Raw genomic sequence first — 20,489 nt, forward strand, 5'->3', positions numbered from 1 at the left:
TTTGAGGTCATTGATGTGCAGCCACTGGAATAAACATGACTGCAAGGAGGTAAACATACAGACAACCCTCCATCTGTCATGTGCGATTTATCTAAAGGTGAACTTCACTTTGGTCTGATCACTTTCTAACTTGGAGTGTCCTCAAAAAATGCAAGTTGTTGTTTTCCTTAAAATTATTGTTAGAAAACAACATAGGTAAAGACGTCCTTCTTAGGAAGGTAGCAAGTGCCGTATTAGTCTCAGATGAAATGTGAATCATCTTAGGCAGTATTTTAGATGATGAGTATTTCTTTTTATTGAGCATCACAAATTTAGATCTTCATATGATGTCCTACACCTGAGCTCTAGACTCATATATTCAAGGGCTTACCAGACAACTCCATTTGGACTTCTCATAAGGAATTAAAATGCACAAGTGCAAGCCTAAATCCAGGATCTTCTCTTCTCTCCAAAATGAAATAAATCTTCCTCCATCCAACCAGTTGGCTAGGCCAAAAATTTAGGCATCTTTCTTGACTTCTAGATCTCATTTCTGCCATATCCAATGGGTTGATGGAATTCTGTGAATTTCACTTCCTAAACAATCGTCACATGTGTCTGTTTCTCTCAATCTCCTCTCCTGACAGTCTAGTGGTTTACTAGTTAATTTCACTGTACACACACTATGGTCTCCTCTCATTCACTTACGTCATAATACCCAGAGATATATATTAAAGATGCAGATACGATGATCTCATTCTCCCGTTTGGAAAACAAACACACAAAACCTGAAATGGCTTTCCATTTATTTTAGGATAAAATGTGGGCTACAAAGCCTTTCCTATTCTTGTACCGACCTACCTCTCCGCCGTGTCATGCCCTACTCTTATTTAGAATTCTTCTTTTTCTATGATAATACATGTCTAAATTATCTTTCCTATGTGTGGTGGGCCACTTGCACTTTGTTTAAAAGAAAAGCAACAAATAATGTGAGTAAGTCACTGTTTTATTGATAATGCATTTCATAAAATCAAAAAATTTAGACATGAAAGAGTCCAAAGAATCACCCAAATTCAAATAAATGTAGGTGTCTAGGTTAATACGTTTGAATAGTAGCTATGCTTTTTGAAATAGCAGATATAGTATTTCAAATTTAGGAGAAGAGGGAGTACGTTTACACGTGTGTATAGAAAGAGAGAGACAGACATGCTATTTCAACCTTTGCGTTCTCAGTGATGACTGAGACTGGAAAGGAAAACGAATGAAGGAGAACCTGTCATTTCCAGCAATCGACGTACTGAAATAACTCTATGGCCGTCCTTCTAAAGTGGTGGCAGGCTAATCACTTCTGAGGGTTAGAGATTCTGCCAAAAAAGAGGATGCTGTTGGTCTCGTTGTGCTTGATGAAGAAAAGGAAAGGATGATCGCAATGGAAGCGTTCATACCTCGGTGCTGAATATAAACGAAATTTTAAGCCAGTAGCGGCTGCGGCCTCTGTGCCCTCCTCTGTCACCTCCACAAAGGACTTGTGTACTATTTGAGACAGCACGAAACCCCGGCTCCCTGTCATGCCTGAGAAGTCGGCGTCCTGTGGCGTGAAGGCAGTTCCCATCCCCAGCGCTTTCATTGTGTCCCCGAGGGCGTAGCTCTCTTCCACTTTGAACCGAGGCAAGCGCAAATCCACATTTCTCTTCCTCATATTCTGTGAGCTTGTCCACTCTATTAATTTCTCAGCGGTGAGTTGATCTTCAAGCTAGAACAACGGAAAAAAGGAACAGCTGACATGATTCTCCGTAAACATTGAACTCAATTTAACATTGGATTGAATCATATGGTCTTTATTTTAATAGTAAATGTCAATACAGGAGATTCAGTAATATATGTATATTAGATATAACATATAGTAATATGTAAATATATATTAGTATATATAATAAACCGAATCTTCTGTATTATACATATTTATATAAAACAACAGAACCATTAAATAAAATTATTTGTAAAAGATGAACTATATATTCCCATTTCTTAACTGCCAGTTCACTGCTTGTTTCATTTTCAAATACTCTTTTCTTGTGATTGTCCTTTTGCACACAAATTTTTAATAATTTATAGAGCAATTATAGCATACAATTTATTTTTGTTCTTTTTTGTTGCTTGACCTATTTGTGAATGTTTCCCATATAGCTATAGATTTCTATAATCAAGTTTAAACTATTACATGAGACTATCATTAAATTGACATTTAAACTGTATCTTAATATTTTTTAAGCATTTATTGTGTGCCAGTCCCTAAGCTAAACTCTTGGCAATGCAAAATCACACCATTGTTCCTTGCTTTGCAGTTTTCATTGCTTTGAGCCACTTCTGTCCAAAAGCTTTTACTTCCCTTAGACTTGTTCCCTTAGGATAAACCCCAGGACTGGGGTTCCTGATGTTATTGATAAGGAGGATTGCCGAGTGGGTGGGTGAATATTGCAATGGCTGTTCACATATGCTGACATGTTCCTTTCCCTGAGGACTCCAATTTCCAGTGTTACCACAGTACATATTTGGAGTGTGGTAAGTTTACTGCAACTCCAACAGCATCATCAGCTATTATAGTAATTGCAGATGGCCAGTTTGGGAATGTTCTTAACATGCCAGATATTGTTATTGTTTTTTTTTGTGTGTGTTTTTTTTTCACATTATCTTTAATTGTTTTAACAATGCTAAGAGGGAAATTCCTCTTTTTTTTCCCCCCACATGAATGAGACTCCAAATGACTTCGAGCTCCTAGGGACGGTCTACTTCTAAATGGGAAGTGAACATCAAGATAAATCTATTTATCTACTGTCCACAAAACCACTGTGATTTAGTATGCATACTAACAACCCTTTGTTGCTTTACTTTGCTTGCTTTTGTTTGTGAGTGTACTTGCATATATCTTCCATGTCTTACCTACATCGGAGTCTTAATGAATAAAATGAATATATGAATAAACTGGAATACATCAGAGGTTCTTATGGTTACAAAATAGTATATGTGTGTGCCAAGGTATATACTGGAGGTGCCAAAAACAATGTATGCAAGTAGACACTTTGGTCTCTGTTGCTCCAGCAGTAGTTCGTCGTAATCAGAAGTATCTGGACACTGATGGTAACCACTTTGAGCACCTCTTGTAATTGCAGAAGTCAAAGGTAACTTGTATTCATCTTTTGTTATCAGTATATATTACATATTACGATTTTAATATAGTTTTTCTTTCTTAAAATGCGCATACATTTTTTTGGCACCCTCTATATGTATTTCCTCTGAACTGACGTTCATGGTTTCATCAGAATATTAACAGGAGTTATGATGTTAAAATTTTCTATATCTCCTTCCATACCCCACGGTGATACTTAAGATATTTATTCTTTGGAAGGTGACAGAATACCAAGTTCTCCTTATCACTTCTCTTTTAGGCTGTGTGCAGAGAAGAGATGATGTGCTCTGTGCTTGAGCCCTGCCAGGTATCACCAACAAGCCATGAGCACGGCTTCTGTGAACAGCCCATACGAGCATTGTGCTACTGGGAAACCGGGCAATAGGAGGAAGAATTGCAGGTACAAGATTTTACCTTCTGCAGACCATCGATTTCATTGGGCAGCAGCAGCAGCATGCTTAAATCTTTGCCTTTGTATGGTATTTCCAGGATCTTGGCTTGCACGTCTTCCAGGGAAGTGAAATTAAAGTGGCTGGTTCGTCTCATCATCTGCACAGGTTTGCTTGTATCCTGCAATAAATAAGTGTAGCAAACACATGCCAACAGAGGGATAAGTTAAAAAATTATATTATTGAGATACCCTTCCTTCTTCTGAGAGATAACCTGGGACATTCGTGAATTGGAAAGAAGAGTTTCTTCAAGGATTCCCAACCCAATAAAGTCAAAAAAATAAAACAAGGAAATAAAATCATTTTCTACCTGCAAATTCTATTTTCTACCTGCAGTTGTATGTTAATCAAGTATGTGTGTAAATTTAACATTTCACGTATAGCTATGTTGCATTATATAAATACAGACAATACCTTGTTTTGCCAAAATTCACCCTGTTCAGTGTTTTTTGGATCAAATTTTTCATTCCACTGCCCTTTGAAATAGACCGCGTTCACTAGAACCAGAATGGTGGAGCTGCCAAAAGAGCCTTCAGGAAAGAGATTCTTGATTTTTTCTGCAAAGGAAAGAAACATAAAAGTCTGCCATGAAAAGTACAAGTGGTTTGTTTGGAAGATGCTTTGAAAATTAGACTGATCAGTAGTTATTCACACAAGTCACCACTTTAGGGACTCCATGACCAATAGTTCACAAGGTACAGCTTTCTTCATGGCACCAGCCTGATGGAGTTGCCCCCACGGACATACTCCTCGTATGATTTAGAAAGTGTTCATTCGCGTTCTCTGTGAGTGTCTTCAGTCACCTCACATTGCAGACTGATGAACGGATGTCAGCTACTCTTTCAACAAATGCATTTCCTCCCTCCTTGCCACATTCCCTCCTTACTTTACTTCCTCCTTTCCTCCCTCTCTGGCTTTTCTTCCCTCCATCCTCTCTTCCTTCCTCCCCTCATGTCTTTGTATTTTTTCAAATTTAGGCTTACTACTCAGAGGAAATAGGGCCTGAATGTTCTTTAGGACAAATGACATAAACTCTATAATCTGAAACATGTGCCCTGTGCTGTCAGCCACCATTTCCTGGGGTGTCTTCTTCATTCTCCACATTGAGTTGCTGTAGGTCTGGCCTACAATGGGGGTGGGTGGGATGATATGGCTCAGAGGATGGAGACTTTGTCAGGCTGTCTGCTGTGATCAGGGAGAAAGCTGTGGGGATGGTGAAGTGGGCCAGACAGATGCAGGTGTAGGTAGCAAGAAGGGTAGTTTATAGGAGAGCTGCTGGTTTCCAAATTAATAAAGGATAAGAGAATCCTTTCTAATATTTTCTCTTAGGAATCATAATGCAAAAGTTAAGCGTCTGATTTGAGGTAAAAGATGTGAAGCCAAGATGGGGTCTGAGCAGAGAATTGCGGTCCACAAAAATGCTGCCATCCGTGGAGATGTGCAAACACAGATCTCCAGCTGTGTTGCCACATAGCTGGTCCTGTGATCCCTTTTGGGTTTCCCTTGGTTCTCTCCACATTTACTGGGGTCTTTCCACCACCTGCCGTGCCCTCTGCCACCTCTTTGCACACTCATCTCATTCTCCTCTCCCAGCACCCTATGCCATGTCAAGCACAGGGTTTATGCACAAGCTCACAAGTGGTTTATCCTGGATGACCCTATCGTACGATACCATTTGTTTGGCTCTCCACCCAGGAATTAATCTTCATTCGGCTTTCTTCCGCAGCATTTACAAAGTCAACAGAGTCCACACTGGCTAGGTAAAACTTCTGAACATTATTTTTGTATTCCTTTGACATGGGGAAGAAGAAAGGAGGAATTAAGAGTAATGCATCAGTAGTCTGTATTCTCAAAATTAAGTTATGTTCAGTCATGACCTAATATAGTACATAACATCGTCATCATTAAACCCACACTTTACTGGTGGTTGTCAGGCTCTGGGACATGGCAGTGGGCAGAGGGGGCCTGACACACGCAGAGTAAATGCTCCCCATGGGGGTCAGCCAGGTGCATCTGCCTCACTTGCCCCCATTTGCTCATTGGGGACAGAGGGCCCAGGATGCAGACGAGACATGTGCTAGGTCCGTGAAACTTACCTGAAGAAACTGAAACTTCTTTTCTCCGTAGAGCTTGTTGGCAATATCTAGCTCATAGTCATCAGTGGGTTTATTCAGTTCAGTCAGAAGCTTTTGAAATTGGTGATGCACATCTCCCGACTTTTCAACCTGCAAACATAAAAAAAAATGAGCTCACTCAATTCTCTGTCAACGTAAATACTAAACCGTGTACTTAAGTCTGTTAGATCCATACCTAGCGTTTGCCAGCCCCCGGGTGACTTTTGCTGTTATTCTCTGAAATTTTGGTGTATTTTACCTCAACTATCCTTCCATTTAATCTCCCAGGAAATTTTTTCTTCCTCCTCTCACACACCCCAATTTTTTCTCATTTGAACTACAGATGCAGCACCATTCTACTATTGGATTGTCTTGTAATTCGTTCAAAAGGTTAGGTGTCGCTTCTCGGCTAAACTCAAGTTCCTGAAGGCCTATTTCATTTCTAACAAGCATCAGTGGTATGAGAATGTGAAACGCGTGTATTTCAATGTGCTGTGACATGAAGCCCTGTTACACTGTTGGGCAGTATTGCCTCCTAAGACCCATGGACCGTGGTTTGTGGCTCTGCACTCATGATGGTCATACTCCAGGAGAAGTAACAGTTGTGCCTGGTCCACTGCTAAAGGCTTTACACTGGCATCTCTAAGGCTTCCGTCCAATTAAAATGAAAACAAGAAAGCTCAGAGAATTAAATAACTTCTCCAAGAAGATGTAATGTCACAGAGCCAATTTCTGAAACTAGGCCCGTCTGAATACAGAAACTTCCATTTGCTAGCTAGCTTTGGACTACGAAGGCTATCAACCATGTATTTCATATAGTCATTTACCGAAGTATACTTGGATGCATACTTATTCCTCTTAATCCCATTTATGAATTAATTAAAACTATATGATTTTAGCAACGCTATTGGGATTACTATAATTATTATTATCCTATAATAATAACAATACATTATTTTTTTTTATCAAGGCTTCTAGAAGTCCTGGCACTGCTGTATGTTTTGCATGTATTTTCATGAATAGAGGCAGATCTTCTATTACCCCTAGCTTACTGGGATCAAGGTCGCTGTGGCTCAGGGCTGCTGTGTCTTACCCATGTTCACCATTTGTGAACAGCAGAGGAGATATTTGAAGCTAGCCTTGCGGCTCTGATACTCATGCTCTTTCGCACAATGCTGATCTCCTCTCAGGAAAAGAAAAATATGAAATAAATAAGTATGTAGAATGAAATGAGGAAGAACTCTGCGTGGCCAATCTGTTTTGCCTAAGATTTCCCCTAAAAACTAGACTTTCCACAGTTTATGTGCAATTTCTAGTTTTAATTGTGACCCTCTCAGACACTGGGTGCTCCCTCGAGACCCAAGAGCTGTGTGACTCACGGGAACTTTGGTAGCTTCTCCTTTTGTGTTCTCTGTGACTTCGTTAAAGTGAAGGACCTGGAAGAGACAGGAAGTAGAACACGGAAATTTTACTCAAAACATCTGTCTACATCACAGGAAATTAAGAGGAAAAAAAATCAAAAGGAAGAGTGAAAGAAAGAAAGAGAGAAAGAGAGAGAGAGAGAGAGAGAGAGAGAGAGAGAGAGACCCAAACAAAACAATCCCTCAACCCCCAAACCAAACCAAAACAAAGAAAAAAGAATAAAGAAAACTTAGTGTAAGAGTTTGCTTCTTGACATAACACAGCAAAGCTGGGTTATGACCAACCACTTTAAAAAAATGGACTCATATTGCTTTATTGCTGAGGACACATTTGATGATGTTTCCCATGTATTTAAGTCACCTCTACCAGAACTCTTCCATTTAAGCATCACCTCTGGTAGGTGGGCAATTGTAGGAGGTAAGCCCAACCCCAAAGGAAGTCTAGGCACAGACAGGCACCCGCCTGTCATGGGAAGGCTTGCTCAGCTTCCTGTGCTACCCTTGGGCACAGCCAAATCTGTATCATCTGCACATAAGCCAACTGAGAAACCAGTCCAAACTGGTCTACATACCTTCTGCATTGCTGATGCAGTTTGTCCTCGGGACCCTAAGTAAGTCATGGCTAAGGCTGACGTGACACTGAACGGGGAATAGAAGATATTTTCCTTCTCCGATTGTCTGAACTGTTGGAACAGATCATACGCAAAGCGGATGTTTGCTTCACTGAGTGAACTCATGGCGACTTTGGTGCGATCAGGAACTCCTGGAAAAGCAGCAGATTTCATTATATAATGACTTTTATTGAACAGAAGGATCCTCTGTGATGAGATTTTTTTGAAGAAATGACTTATATTTGGGTTGTGGAGTTTGGCAACTAAAGTTTTTCTTCTTTTTACTTTTCAAACCTCCTATAATGTGCATGCATTAATTTCATAATTAGAAAACTAGCTGACCAAGACATGGAAACAACCAAAATGTCCTTCGATAGATGAATGGATAAAGAAGTTGTGGTATATATACACAATGGAATACTATTTGGCGGTAAGAAAAGATGAAATAGGACCATTTGTGACAACATGGATGGATCTTGAGACTATAATGTTAAGTGAAATAAGTCAGACAGAAAAAGCAGAGAACCGTATGATTTCACTGATATGTGGTATATGAACCAAAAACAACAAAAGAACAAGACAAACAAATGAGAAACAAAAACTCAGAGACACAGACAATAGTTTAGTGGTTACCAGAGGGTAAGGGGGGTGGGGGGTGGGAGATGAGGGTAAAGGGGATCAAATATATGGTGATGGAAGGAGAACTGACTCTGGGTGGTGAACACACAATGGGATTTATAGATGATGTAATACAGAACTGTACACCTGAAATCTATGTAACTTTACTAACAATTGTCACCCCAATAAACTTTAATTAAAGTTAAAAAAAGGGATTTAGACAATAGGGAAATTATTGTAAGTAGAAATACTGCCTTAATAAAAAATGTCTAGAATAAAGTTCTAGAATCATGAAGGAATAAAAAAAAAAAAAAGAAAAAGAAAATAAAAGAAAAAGAAAACTAGCTCAATTATTATTTTAAGGCTTGTGAAAAAGTGAAAGAACACCTTTATCTTTTCATCATAACTGGCTGCATTAAGTCTGTGTAGAAAAGGCTTTATAACAGATGCCAAGACCGCGATTCATGTGGAGAACATCCAGCCAGCTCTCCTGAGGTACCTCTCTGTCTTTTTCTTCAAGGCTATGTGGCTGTGGCTCTCCACAAGTGCTCCCAAGAGTGTGTTTACTTACTGGGAAAGAAATAAATTTGATAAAGGACATACCAGATGAAGAAGGTGTTTTAATTTTCCCTGGCAGAATAAGTAAATTCCATTCACACAGAATGAAACACACATACAGTAGAAAACACATCCTTGTTACTATTTTCCAAAATGATTCATGTTGTTAAGTGGTTGCAGCGGAAGCCCTTACCTGTGTTCCTGGAGGAAGTAGGTGAACAGGGAGCCTGTGAGCCTGTGTGTGGTGAATGATGAGATCCTGATTATATATATACCTCTCTGGCCCCGCCTTTCTATAGATGCTATTTCAAGAAATCAACGTTTGCTTTCTCAACCAGACAAACACTCACAAGCATGAGCATGAAATCATGTGTTTTCCATATAGGTAAAGACATGGTTATTGTCCAATCACTGTGCTTTCTTTTCACATACAGACAAAATCGTGGGTCTGCCACCATGGCTATCACTGCATCATATGAAATGCACACGGGTGCTTTGCAGAAACCAGTGAGAATAAAGTTTAAATTCCAACTTCCTTACATTCCTCCAGCTACTCCCAACCAGAACTAACCCTTAAAAAAACCATTCTCCTCTTGGTGGTGAATCATCTTTGAGGCCTTCTTCCAACACCAAGTAACCCAAAAGCTTACATTTGCAATTATAAGTGGTGAAAGGGTTTGTGCAGCCCGGCACTTCCCTTAGTAATTATTCTGTATGGCTAAGAAAAGAGCTGGAATTCTGAGAAGGTGGTGAGCAGTGTGCGGAGAGCAGGAGTCACTTGCCTTCCTCTGAAGGCTGGACCTTGACAGTGGTCCTCCCTGTTACCTCCCATGCCCCTGCAGCCAATCCCAGATTTCCCCTTTTTTCTGAGGTCAGTGGGACGCTCACACACCCAGCAGTGTTAACATGCTCACAATGAGAAGAACAATCGCTAGAAACAGGGGCCATTTTGCGTGGCAGCATTCTATTTCTGCTATAACCACGGAACAAAAATAAAATGGTTGAGCTGCCAAAATCCTGACATTGCTCTGTCACCCTGCCCTTTAGCATGCCAGCTTCCGATTCACGGGCTGGACAACAGAGTCAAATGCCTGTAAGAAAAACTGAGAAAAAGGTGTTCACTGAATGTCACGGATAATTCCGTGAAAGAGAGCTTTACTCTCTTCATGGGCATGGTGTTCCCAGAGGCAGAAAAATATTAAAAACTGTTGAGGTTTATGAGCTGAGATATATATTTGCCCTCTTACTCCTTTAATAATTCATTGAAGCAGGCCTCTTTGTTATCCCCATTTCACAGATGAAAGACTGAGGCACACAGTGTGAGAACAGAAGCCCAGGTTTTTACGGGTAGTAAATTGCACAGAGGAGATACCCAGGGTAGATAAGCTGGCTCAGGAAACTGCACATGTATCCACTACCCAAACTGTTAGGCAGACTTTGGTCTTAAGATGATGTTTTTACTTGTGTTTAAATGAAGAGAGCCATTGTTTTGCACTCTCCCTAGAGAAAATGGCTTCCCACAGAATCTGAAGGGGCGGGAATGGGTGAAATACTCACCCCCAAACTCTCCTCTGTGGGCCCCACAGTCACCAGGAGGGGAAGCTGGGCTTTCAGTCACCTTTTTAGGGCTCCATCCTGAGGCAACCAAGAACAGTGAATGGGGAATGGAGTTGGGGTGATCTATCTCCTCTGAGCTCAGAGAGAGAATCAAGTCATGCCTGAGCTTCTGTTCCTCCAAACAGGTCTATCCAGCTGGGGTTTAGTAGAAATCAATGACTGAAAGGAAAAGGAAGTTAACAAGACAACGTGTTTTCCCCCGGAGTACATTGTACCCTGAGGCCTAGCTATGGCCAGGCTCTTGTTCCAGGTCTCTAGCCCAGCGTCCACCTCACCACAGGGGACTGGCTTTTTAATTGAGGTATAATTCATATACTATAAGGTTCACCTTTTTAAAATGAACAAGTCACTGCTTTTTAGTATATTCACAAGGTTGTGCAACCATCGCCATAATCTAATTCCAGAATGATTTTATCAACCCTTCAAGAAACCCCCTATACAGTTAGTTCTCCCTCCCTCTTCCCCCAGTTCCTGGAAAACACTTGATCTACTTATCTCTATGGATTTGTGTATTCTGGAGATTTCATATGGATGGAATTGCACAGTATGTGGCCTTTTGTATCAGGCTGCTTTCATTTAGCATAATCGTTTCAAGATTCATCCATGATGTTCCAATTAGTGCTTCATCCTTTTACGAATAAATAGTATTCTTTTGCACAATACAACACAATTTTTTTTACCCATTCATGAATAGATGGACATTTTTGTTGTGTCCATTTTTGGCGATTGTGAATAACGCTGATATGAGGTTTTGTGTACAAATTTCTTTTGTTCATTTTTAAATGAAATATAATTGACATATAACATTGTATTAGTTTTAGGTGTACAACATGATTTGATCACCACAATAAGTCTAGTCAGTACCCATCATAGTTATAATATAGTTATATATTATATAACTATAGTTATATACACATAGTTATATAACACATAGTTATAATTATTTTTTCTTGTAGTGAGAACTTTTAAGATCCACTCTCTCAGCAACTTTCAAATTTACCATACAGTATTGTTAACTATACTCACCATGCTGTACATTACATCCCAGATCTTATTTATTTTATAACTTTGTATCTTCACCCATTTTACCCCGCCCCATCCCCCACCTCTGGCAGCCTCCAATCTGTTCTCTGTATCTCTAAGTTTGGTTTAAAATTTTTTTAAATTTTCAATTATTATTATTAATTATAATTAGATTCCATCTGTGTGATCATATTGCCAGACTGTATTACATTCCCACCAGAATATGATGGGAATATGTATGAGAGTTGTGACTTCTCTACACCCCTCTGACATTTGTTACTGTCATGGGTTCTTTTTAACATCAGCACGAGCAGGATCTCAATTCCTAGCACATCACGAATTCACAGGCAGATTCACCTACAACGAGGTCCCAGAAAGGATGGAGGTAGGAGGAGGGGGACAAAGAGATCTTTGTTTATGAAAGATTTTCCCTGCCTGATCTCCCCATCCCCAGGCCACCGTATTCTAAAGTCACCTCCGCCAATAGTGTGTACATTGTTGTGTAAAAGACCCCTGAGTCGAGACAGGGTCCAGGGTGAGGGGATATGTAGATGAATGGAGTTTTAATTATTAAGGAGTAAGTCCAAAGGTAGAAGAAAATGACAATAGATAAGATACAGGACGAAAAATCGCAAAATCGCAACCGTGAGGAATAGGCTTTTCTGTCAAGGTTGCATCACAGGCCATCGTCACCAGATAGGATAGAAGTTCCTGGAGCAAGTTCCGGGAGCAAGATGGTTTGATTTGGAATCAAAGAAAAAAGGACCTGACCTCCGTAGGACAGACACAGGAAGCTCAGCCTGGGCATGGAAGAAGAAATCGTGTGACAGAGTAGGATAAATTGGCCTTCAAGAGAACTTCTGACTAGGGCTGAATTCTTCTGAGACTATACTATCAAGATTCCTCATGCAGAGGCTGGGTTTAAGGAAAAGGCACTGAGTGATAAGGACCAGGAGTTTGCTTAAATTTAGAGCGTTTGGGTTGGGTCAAGTGAGAAACCACGTCATACTTTTATTTTTTTCTCTTCCTGAAAATGCACCTGGTCTGTAATCGACAGGATTATGACATCCTGACTATCACAGAAGACTGAGCAATTCTCAGAAGTTTTTGCATGTGAATACTTACCAACTTATGTCTTTGGGTGTTTTCCAAGTATACACCAACATCATTGGTTCCAGGAATTCAGGAACCCAATGAAACCAAAGAGGAAATTACACTTTCAGGAACCATCCTGCTATTTCTAAAGCCTTATAGGTTGGTGAAGAAATATCTCCTAGGTTTTCCTGAACCTTACTTCCTGTGAAGGGCGTGAAGATTTGACTGTATTGTTCAATTGCAAATCTTAGGGGAGATTTTATTTCTTCCTTTTTACCAAGAATGTGGTTGTGCCTGTCTATAGGGAAACTGGTTAGAGAAGAAGATTTGTCAAGCATCAAATAATAGAATGTCTGCCAGTTACTGGATTCACTAGGATTTCTCTACAGATACATATAGAGATATAGATATGTATACATTGAATAACATTAGAACAGGGTTAATTAGCTTTGCTTTAATTTTCAGAGAATCAACTCCGGTAAGATTTAAAAAGTTGATAGAGAATTGGTCTCCTATGTGGGTATATCATGGAAAACTGAGACACATTGATATTACCTCTGCCTCTCCCCACATCCCACGCCTCCAGCGCCACCCAGGACTGTCATCCCATTGCACACTTTCAACCAAATCCAATGCTGCCCCTCACTAAGCTCTTATAACTTCCCCTCTGATTCATCTTGGTGTTCCTGTTCTGTTGCCAAAATCACCAGTGTAGGCTCATCCTTTTCCTAGATCCTGTCCCTCTTCCTCCTTGCTTTATCTGAAATACAGATTTCCCCCATGGCAGCACGTCCCTTGATCTTTCCTCAGGCGCAGCTCCTCACTTCGTCATCTTCATAGCATGGAACCCAGGACACTTGGGCTTCTCTCTCTTTTATTCCCACTTCCTTTTCTAGCCATTGTTCTTTCCTTGTCTCGATGGCCTATTTTAAGTTTCCTGCCCTGCAGCTGTACCACCATGTGCTCACCTGCCATCTTCTGTGTTACTCTTTAATATTCACTAAATTTTCTGTTGCTTCCTTACCCTTTTATGGGTTTTCTCTTTATCCTAACTGCTTCCTGTATTCTGGGTGCCTTCAAAAGTTTCATTTCATTGGCAAAAATTGGAATTCATTCTTGTTTTATTTTACATCTCTATTCTAGTTGAATCGCCTCTTTTGTGAAAAAAGTTATTTTTTTTGTCCTTTTGTTTATTGTACTTATGATGTTTCCTTATCTATTTCAATATACTTTTTATATAAAGGCAATCAATATTAATTATTGTTGATGCCTGTCTCTGGAATACTAATGGAGAGGCAAAGTTCTAGAGGGATTAAGAAGTTTGATTGCAAGAGATATAATACCTATATTATATATAGGTATTATTTTATTTAAAATATTTTATTTTGCTTCTCCAGTTCCACCCTTCACTCTTCTCCACCTTCTCTGGGCTCCAGGAGTCACTTGTTCTGTTGTGCAGCTCTGTTAATGTCTCAGTAGGATAAAGGTGTCTTTGGAACACAAAGAGAGATATTTTTCTCTATGCACCAACTCTAACAATAAGCATGAATAAGTGATTATTAACTGCTTACATTTCATGAATGCTTCTTGAACATTCATTTTTTAAAATTAAAGTTTATTGGGGTCACAATTATTAGTAAAATTACATAGGTTTCAGGTGTACAATTCTGGAATACATCATCTATATAACACCTTGTGTGTTCACCACCCAGAGTCAGTTCTCCTTCCATCACCATATACGTGATCCCTTTTACACTCATCTACCACCCCCCTCTCCCCTTACCCTCTGGTAACCACTAAACTATTGTCTGTGTCTATGAGTTTTTGTTCCTTCATTTGTTTGTCTTGTTCCTTTGTTCTTTTCAGTTTTATATCCCACATGTCAGTGAATTCATATGGTTCTCTACTTTTTCTGTCTGACTTATGTCACTTAGCATAATAATCTCAAGATCCATCCATGTTGTCACAAATGGTCCCATTTCATCTTTTCTTATGGCGGAATAGTATTCCATTGTGTATATAGACCACATCTTCTTTATTCAATCATCTGTTGAAGGACACTTTGATTGTCTCCATGTCTTGGCCACTCATTTTGAATTTAGAGATGGTTATGTAATGTGTTTGATTATCATATTGTTAAGACTTCTTCAGTGATCCATTCTCCATTCAATGGATTCTTGGTTATTTTCTAGGACTTAATAATGGATTAAGTGAGTGGTCTCTATCCCAGTGCTAGAAGCAGGGACTTATTGATAAGGAAGATTTGCAAGTCTCCTTTACTTTTGGGGAGAAGTGATTTACTAAGCCTGATTCCCTGAGCCAAACTTCCTAGCCTAAGCTATCACCATACATTTCCCATTTCATTACCTCTGAAACCCGCCTCTCTATTCCTGGAAATAATCTTGCTCTTAATTTGCATCTCCCAGTGTTGCCAAGCAGCAGCCTTCCCGTCTGTGCCTTCGTACCTGCCCCTAAAGAAAGGAGAGTCTGTGAGATGGGTCCTTTCAGGGACATTGCTTCACCTTTCTGCTTGCACCTTATGTCTCCCTGTTTGGCCCCAGAAAGATGGCTGGTCAGCAATGATGAGTAAGATTCCACACGGGGGGGTGTGGGGTGTGTGAGGGGGGACATGCAGGGGAAGTGACTCAGTGATGTGCTCTCTATCTATTCATATGCATAAAGGTTTTGTCTCATGGGAAAGTACATACATCCTGAGACTTATGGCTCAGCTGCCTGCAGGCAAGGGTGATTGGCTTAAATCAGTTTCCTGTTATGATGTATGGGATTCACAGATCTTGAGATTGACAAGCTGTATCTCCTTTACTTCCTCACCGAATGAATAAAAGCTAATGCGTTGGATTTGGGGCCCAGTCCTTGAGGCTGCAGGTCCCTTGGCCCCGCTTAAACTCTTAAACTCTATTCACGGCTGCTGTCTTTTCTTAACCCTGTGCCGCCCTCCTCGCTCCCCACAACCCTCGTCTCGCAGGATGGGACATCCCAGGACTTGCAGGAGAAGTTATTGTCATTCCCTTGAATCTCTCAGTGGCCCAGGCCTAATAAAATCTACTCCCATACGTACCAGTAATTATCTGTTATTGCATGAGAAAGTCTGGACTTTGAAAATGCCCCAGTGATGTCTTCTCTACATTATGAGGACCACTTGGAAGAAAACATGTTAATTAATTATACTTTATATAAAAGAATTATTCTTGAAATTCAGTACATTAAATTAAATATTCGGTCAATATTCATTTTGATTTACAATATTATTTCTAGGATGCTTATCTTTACTTCTTTAAAAACACTTTGAAAAATTGCTGAAATACTAGATGTCTGCTATAGTGAATTAAAATAATCCAGAAACACAGGCAGGAAAGTGCGAGAGGGGACTTCTCCTGCGTTCTGCAGCAGTGTATTAGATTTCCAAGACTGTTATAAGGTACCAAAAACTGGGGCTTACTATGACTGAAATTTATTCTCTCACACTTCTGGAACTTGGAAATCTAAAATCAAGCTATCATCAAAGACCACACTCCCTCTGAAGGCTCTAGCAGAGAATCCTTCCTTGCCTCTTCCAGATTTTGGTGGTTCCTAGTATTCTTTGGCTTGTGTAGTCAGTCTGTCTCCATCTTTACATGACATTTCTGTTTGTCTCTTCTCTTTTTATAAGGGCAGAAGGCACTAGATTAGCTTGGAAGAAGCTACCAGCCACCCCTACCTGAAGTCAGCTCAGAGGCATGATTCAGGATTGCGTAAGAAAGGTTACAGATTAGAGGCAGGATGAACGCTGGAGACAAAAACTGTTTGGGCTGTGCAGTTACCCAAATCAGCACTATCCAGTGGGACTTTATCTTCACTAGTGATATCTATGATCTATTTCCACATAGAAAGGTCACACTCTGAGATTCTGAGTTTTTGAAGGGTACTGTTGAACCCCCTGTTAATTGGCAATCCCATTAGCCAAAACGAATCACTTTTAACAGTTGGAGGAGAAACCATCCAGCAATTTTTCCATAACTCTAAGACATATACTTGTATTCACGCGATCATGAATAAGCTTGAACAGCCCAGATACCGGGAAATCCATGGACATCAGAGTATATACCTTCATGATTATCTATCTATTGAGGGTGACGGGGCCAAGATAGTAGGTATTAGGACTGCCAGTCATCCTGGGGCAGCAAATGAGCAGATCCTGCACCTGGCAGTAGGTAGGACATTCAGCAGCCTTGAAGGGCTGGCTATAATGGTACAGGGTGGCTGAGGTCATGGCTGCTGTGCAGCCTACCCACCTTAGACCCATGAAATGAGCTGCACTTTGGCTTCTCCATTGTTTTTCTGGGTCACTTCTAGTGGCAGCAGTTTAGAGACCATAGAGGTAAAGTCCTAGTTTCAAGGGCAAAGATTAAGAGGGCAGTACAGGAAATCAGCATGTCATGTGAGTAGCCCTTCCCAAGGCCTTACAGGACTAGTTTCAAAGGCTATTGTAAATAGTGCCACAGTGAACATATGGATGCACAGGCCCCAGAAGTGGGATAACTAGGTCCTTCTTTGTCTCTTGTTATATCCTTTTTTTTCAAGTCTATTTTGTCTGTTATAAATATTGCTACCCCAGCTATTTTGTTTTTGTTGTTTTTTCATTTTCATTTTCATGAAATAAGTTTTCCATCCCTTTACTTTCATTCTGTGTGTCTTTCAATCTGAAGGGCTTCTCTTGTAGGCAGCATATGTAATGATTTTGTTTTCTTATCCATTCAGCCCTCCTATGTCTTTTGATTGGAGCATTTAATTCATTTACAGCGTTGATAGATAGGTAGCTATTGCCATTCTATTATTCATACTTTTGATTTTTTTTTCTGTCTTAAAGAAGTCCCTCAAACATTCCTTGTAATACTAGTTTGGTGGTGATGAACTATTAGCTTTTTCTTGTCTGGGAAACTCTTTATCTGCCCTTCAATTTTAAATGATAGCCTTCTGTGTAGAGTACCCTTAGTTGTCGGTCCTTGCTTTTCATCACAATGAATATTTTGTGCCAGTCCCTTCTGGCCTGCAAAGTTTCTGTTGAGAAATCAGCTGACAGTGTTATGGAAGCTCCCTTAGAAGTTACTAGTTGCCTTTCTCTTGCTGCTTCTAGGATTCTCTCTTTGTCTTTAATCTTTGCTGTTTGAATTATAATGAGTCTTGGTATGGGCCTGTTGGGGTTCATGTTGTTTGGGTTTCAAAAAAGTTGAATTGTTCTTGAACCAAAGGTTTGGAAATCACTGTTGTAGGGGACAGATTCAGACCACGGTGGTGCTGTGCCTTAGCAAGTGCAGCTTGTACCAGGCCACACTGCTAGTGACACCATGTGGTAACGGCTGCAACAGCAACTCAATAGTACAAGCTTTCCTGGGGACAACATTGATTTCTGGCTGTTCCTCTTCAAAACAAGTGCAAGGCTGACCATCCCTCTTCACACCCCAACTGGGTAAACACCCTGCGTTCTGAAAGTTATTAGGATTGAGCGGATCTAGGGAGAATGCCATCAGTATAGATGGGGCATGGATGGATTGCATTTCATCTGATTATGAACAGGAATATTGTCTTATTCACTAAAAAGTCATGTTTTACCCCAATGAAGAAAAATTCTGGCCAAATGGCTTCACTGGTGAAGTCTACCAGATATTTAAAAACCTAAGACCAATATTTCCCAAACTCTTCAAAAAAAAAAAAAAAATTGGAGAGCAGGGAGCACTTCCTAACTTATTCTATGAAGGCAGCTTTGCCCTGATATCAAAGCTAGATAGACACCATAAAAAGAAAACTACAGACAAATATCCCTTTTAATATTGATACAAACATTTTCATGAAATTACTGGCAAACTGAATTCAGCAGCATACTAAGAGGATTGTATATCATGACCAAGTAGGATGTATTTCTGGAATGCATATGAAAATGAAAATCAATGTACTAATTATTTAAGGAATTAAGAGTAATGTATCCATAACTATGTATTCCCAAATTAAATTATTTTGCATCGTGACCAAATACAATATAGGATTCCAGATCCTGAAGAACTCTAGTTTTTCTTGCCCGTGTGTGTTTTTGAACAGGTGTGATGTGGATAACGTGAAAGGAAAATGCAGACTGGCACAAGATGAGGTCTCTGAGGACAATACCATCTGGAGAAAGGCAGAGGCAGAAGAGGCTGTGGTTTGCAAACAGGAAAGCATGTTGCCCTGAAAAGATGTTTGCGTCTGGGACCCCTCACCAGTACTATCTACCCTGATATTTCTCACCTTTGCTTATATCTTCCATCCTGGGTATTTCTTGGTACTTCCCCAACTTTCCCTGGGGACTCCCCAAGCCTGCCCATCCTATCAACTTCCCATTAGCCATACATTTCTTGGGTCATTGTTCACCAACATTTATATTATGTGACTGAATGATGTTAGCTCATTGGTGCCACTCGGTGACTTACTCTGTTACTCAACCTCCTCTTTGGTCATAAAATCATCCTTAAACCCACACTTTCCTGCTGAGTTGTCACTCCAATGAGCAAAGCTGTGGTGATGGGGCCTGATACACCCTGAATAAATGCTTTCCATGTGTGTCAGTCAGACTCATGTGCCTCACTTTCTCCCATTTTGTCACTGGGGACGGAGGGCCCAGGATGCAGAGGAAAGATGTGGCAGGCCAGTGAAACTTACCTGAAAAAAAATTGAAATTTCTTTTCTCCATGGAGCTTGTTGGTGATAGCAGTTCATAGGCCTCCGTGGGTTTATTCAGTTCAATCAGTAGCTTTTGGAATTGATGATGCTCATTTCCCAACTTTTCAACCTTCAAAAATCAAAAAGTGAGTTCATTGGATTTTTCTGTCAATATAAATATTAAGCCCAGATTAAGTTTGTTAGATCCATGCCTAAAGCTCGGTGGCCTCACAGATAACCTTTGTACTTATACTCTGATATTGGTATTTTTACCTCCAACACCCCAAAAATCCATCGCATGTTCAACCTCCTCAGGGAAATTCTTCCTTCTGCTCAAACATACCTCAATCTTTTCTTTTTCTGAACTACCGATTCAGCACTATTCTTCCATTGTATTGTCCTCCTAAAGGTTCAATTGGCGAGGTTTAGCTTCCCAGTTAAAGTTAAATTTCTTAAAGCCAAACTCATATATCATTTCAATTAGCCATCGAGATGTGGTTGTTGCTGAAGTGTGTGGTGACACGAAGCCCTGTCACCCCCTTTGGTGGCATAATCATCTAAGACGTGATCTCTGTGATCGTTGGCTCCTTCCCTGTGGTGGTGACCTCTTGAATATAAGAACAGTGTGAATTTAAGTAGTGTTAGGTGAAGACCTCCCACATATCCGGACAGAAATTTTTAAAGCTCTCCTTGAGAATAATATACTGTTAAAGTGAAAACCACAGGTCCAGAATGGTGTCACTTAGGCTAAAGCCCATGACCTAATTGCAGTTTCAACCTTCACCAGAAAGGTAACCTTAATCAACCAGTCTGGAATTTTCTGGTTCACACCAATGAGATAATCTATCACAGGGACCCTCTCTACCCCTCATAGGAAAAAAAGAGGCAATCTGCATGATAAGAGCTCTTGCCTTTTCCTTCCCCCTCCAAAGAAGACGTCCTGGCCTAAAAATAATCCTTTCTTTTCTTTTGTCCCACTCTTCTTCCTATAAAAACCTTCTAAGCTTCTAGTTGGGATGTTGCCCAATTCATGAATCACTTAATAAAGCCAATTAGACCTTTAAATTTACTTGGTTGAGTGTTGTTCTTTAACAATACTAAAACACCTGTTTTCTGTTTCTTTTGTT

General features: G+C 40.1%; 1 protein-coding gene across 1 annotated transcript; it reads right to left on the minus strand.

Moving 5' to 3' along the window:
- Nucleotides 1-969: 969 nt before the first annotated feature.
- Nucleotides 970-7,910, minus strand: SERPINB3 (serpin family B member 3). The gene is made up of 7 exons (XM_019729353.3): nucleotides 7,723-7,910; nucleotides 7,109-7,165; nucleotides 5,712-5,840; nucleotides 5,288-5,405; nucleotides 4,030-4,172; nucleotides 3,581-3,736; nucleotides 970-1,732 (listed from the first exon to the last, which is right to left on the minus strand). Exons 1-7 carry the CDS (start codon nucleotides 7,885-7,887, stop codon nucleotides 1,322-1,324), a joined length of 1,179 nt encoding a protein of 392 aa, XP_019584912.3. The 5' UTR covers nucleotides 7,888-7,910; the 3' UTR covers nucleotides 970-1,321.
- Nucleotides 7,911-20,489: the final 12,579 nt, after the last annotated feature.

This window comes from Rhinolophus sinicus, chromosome 4, assembly GCF_057876585.1.
Source record: "Rhinolophus sinicus isolate RSI-liver-muscle chromosome 4, RSI-T2T, whole genome shotgun sequence".
Lineage (NCBI taxonomy): Eukaryota > Metazoa > Chordata > Mammalia > Chiroptera > Rhinolophidae > Rhinolophus > Rhinolophus sinicus.

Bases quoted from the DNA above. Each gene is read 5' to 3' on its own strand.
- SERPINB3 (XM_019729353.3), bottom strand. From the start codon at position 7,887: ATGAGTTCACTCAGTGAAGCAAACATCCGCTTTGCGTATGATCTGTTC. The intron at 5,841-7,108 runs GTGAGTCACACA...TTATGTTTGCAG, and splicing joins GAGAAGCTACCAAAGTTCCC to GTTGAAAAGTCGGGAGATGT. The intron at 5,406-5,711 runs GTAAGTTTCACG...CCCATGTCAAAG, and splicing joins AGAAGTTTCAGTTTCTTCAG to GAATACAAAAATAATGTTCA.